Raw genomic sequence first — 998 nt, 5'->3', positions numbered from 1 at the left:
ATCCCGGCCGGGATTGGGTATTCCTAGTGTGCCAAACAGGTCTAGGATCCGAAATAGACCAGGATTGCCAAGTTCAAAGTGCCATTTTCTGGGATTTGAAGTCCAGGGTTCGATTTATCCTTAGCCTATAAGTCCAAGGTTTATTTTGGACTTTTTCCTTTTGTGGAAGAGTACTAGAGCGATAGAGTGCAACAACATCCCTCAAGAGTTTAAATATATACTCCCTTTCTGTGTCGGAAGTTTGCATATGTTAGTGATTCTTATTCGTATAGAAAAACTCCACTCAACATAGCAAATTAAATCATTATTCATGTGCCAAAAGAAAATCATTTGTACATATTTTTCTAATATTTAGTGGTACATCACTTGAGTTTCATTATTTGTTTTTGTTGAATGTTTGCCTCTTAACTAGGATGAACATGTTTGTCCTTTTTTTTTGCAGGCAACATGTTTGTCCTTTGTAATGAATATGTGCATTGCACGTGCACGCTAACTAGTGTTTAAGGGTATACAAGAAGGGTCATGAGGAGGAATAAGCCACAGATGGCAACCCTGATCAAGCATAGCTGAGTATTTGGCAGGTAAATGAGCTTCTAAATTTGACGCTCTAAGCGTACCCTTAATTTTTTTAATTTTTTTACAAGAAAGCATACCCTTAATTTTTGTCATGTTTTTTTAGGCATACTCATGCCAGGTCCATGCCGGGCCGAAAACCCATATCCATGGGCCGGCCCGCGAGGCATGGCCCACATGGCCAGCTTTAGTCCGGCCCATCCCTCAGAAAACAAAGCAGCGTCCGGCCTATCCAACAAGTCCCAACCCGTGTCTCCCAATCCCTCTCTTATCCCCTCGCCCCCCTCCATTCATCCACTCCCCTCGTTCCATGGCCATGGCCTCCCCGTTCTCCCCGGCGTCGGCCGCCGCCACCTCGCCGGCCCTCTTCTCCGTCTCCACCTCCCGCCCACTCTCCCTCACCACCGCCGCGACCGCCGCCATCT

At 46.1% G+C, this 998-nt stretch overlaps 1 protein-coding gene across 1 annotated transcript in view; it reads left to right on the top strand.

The window, feature by feature from the left end:
• The first annotated feature begins 812 nt into the window (after nt 1–812).
• The window catches only part of LOC123164936 (magnesium-chelatase subunit ChlI, chloroplastic), a 1,877-nt gene continuing 1,691 nt past the window's right edge, over nt 813–998 (top strand). Inside the window, exon 1 of the mRNA XM_044582552.1 lies at nt 813–998. Within this exon, the coding sequence (XP_044438487.1) occupies nt 884–998 (115 nt within the window). The 5' untranslated portion in view covers nt 813–883.

Source organism: Triticum aestivum, chromosome 7D (genome assembly GCF_018294505.1).
Source record: "Triticum aestivum cultivar Chinese Spring chromosome 7D, IWGSC CS RefSeq v2.1, whole genome shotgun sequence".
NCBI classification, from domain to species: Eukaryota; Viridiplantae; Streptophyta; class Magnoliopsida; order Poales; family Poaceae; genus Triticum; species Triticum aestivum.
The sequence above is the reverse complement of the archived record's forward strand: the minus strand, read 5'-3'. Positions and strand labels throughout refer to the sequence as shown.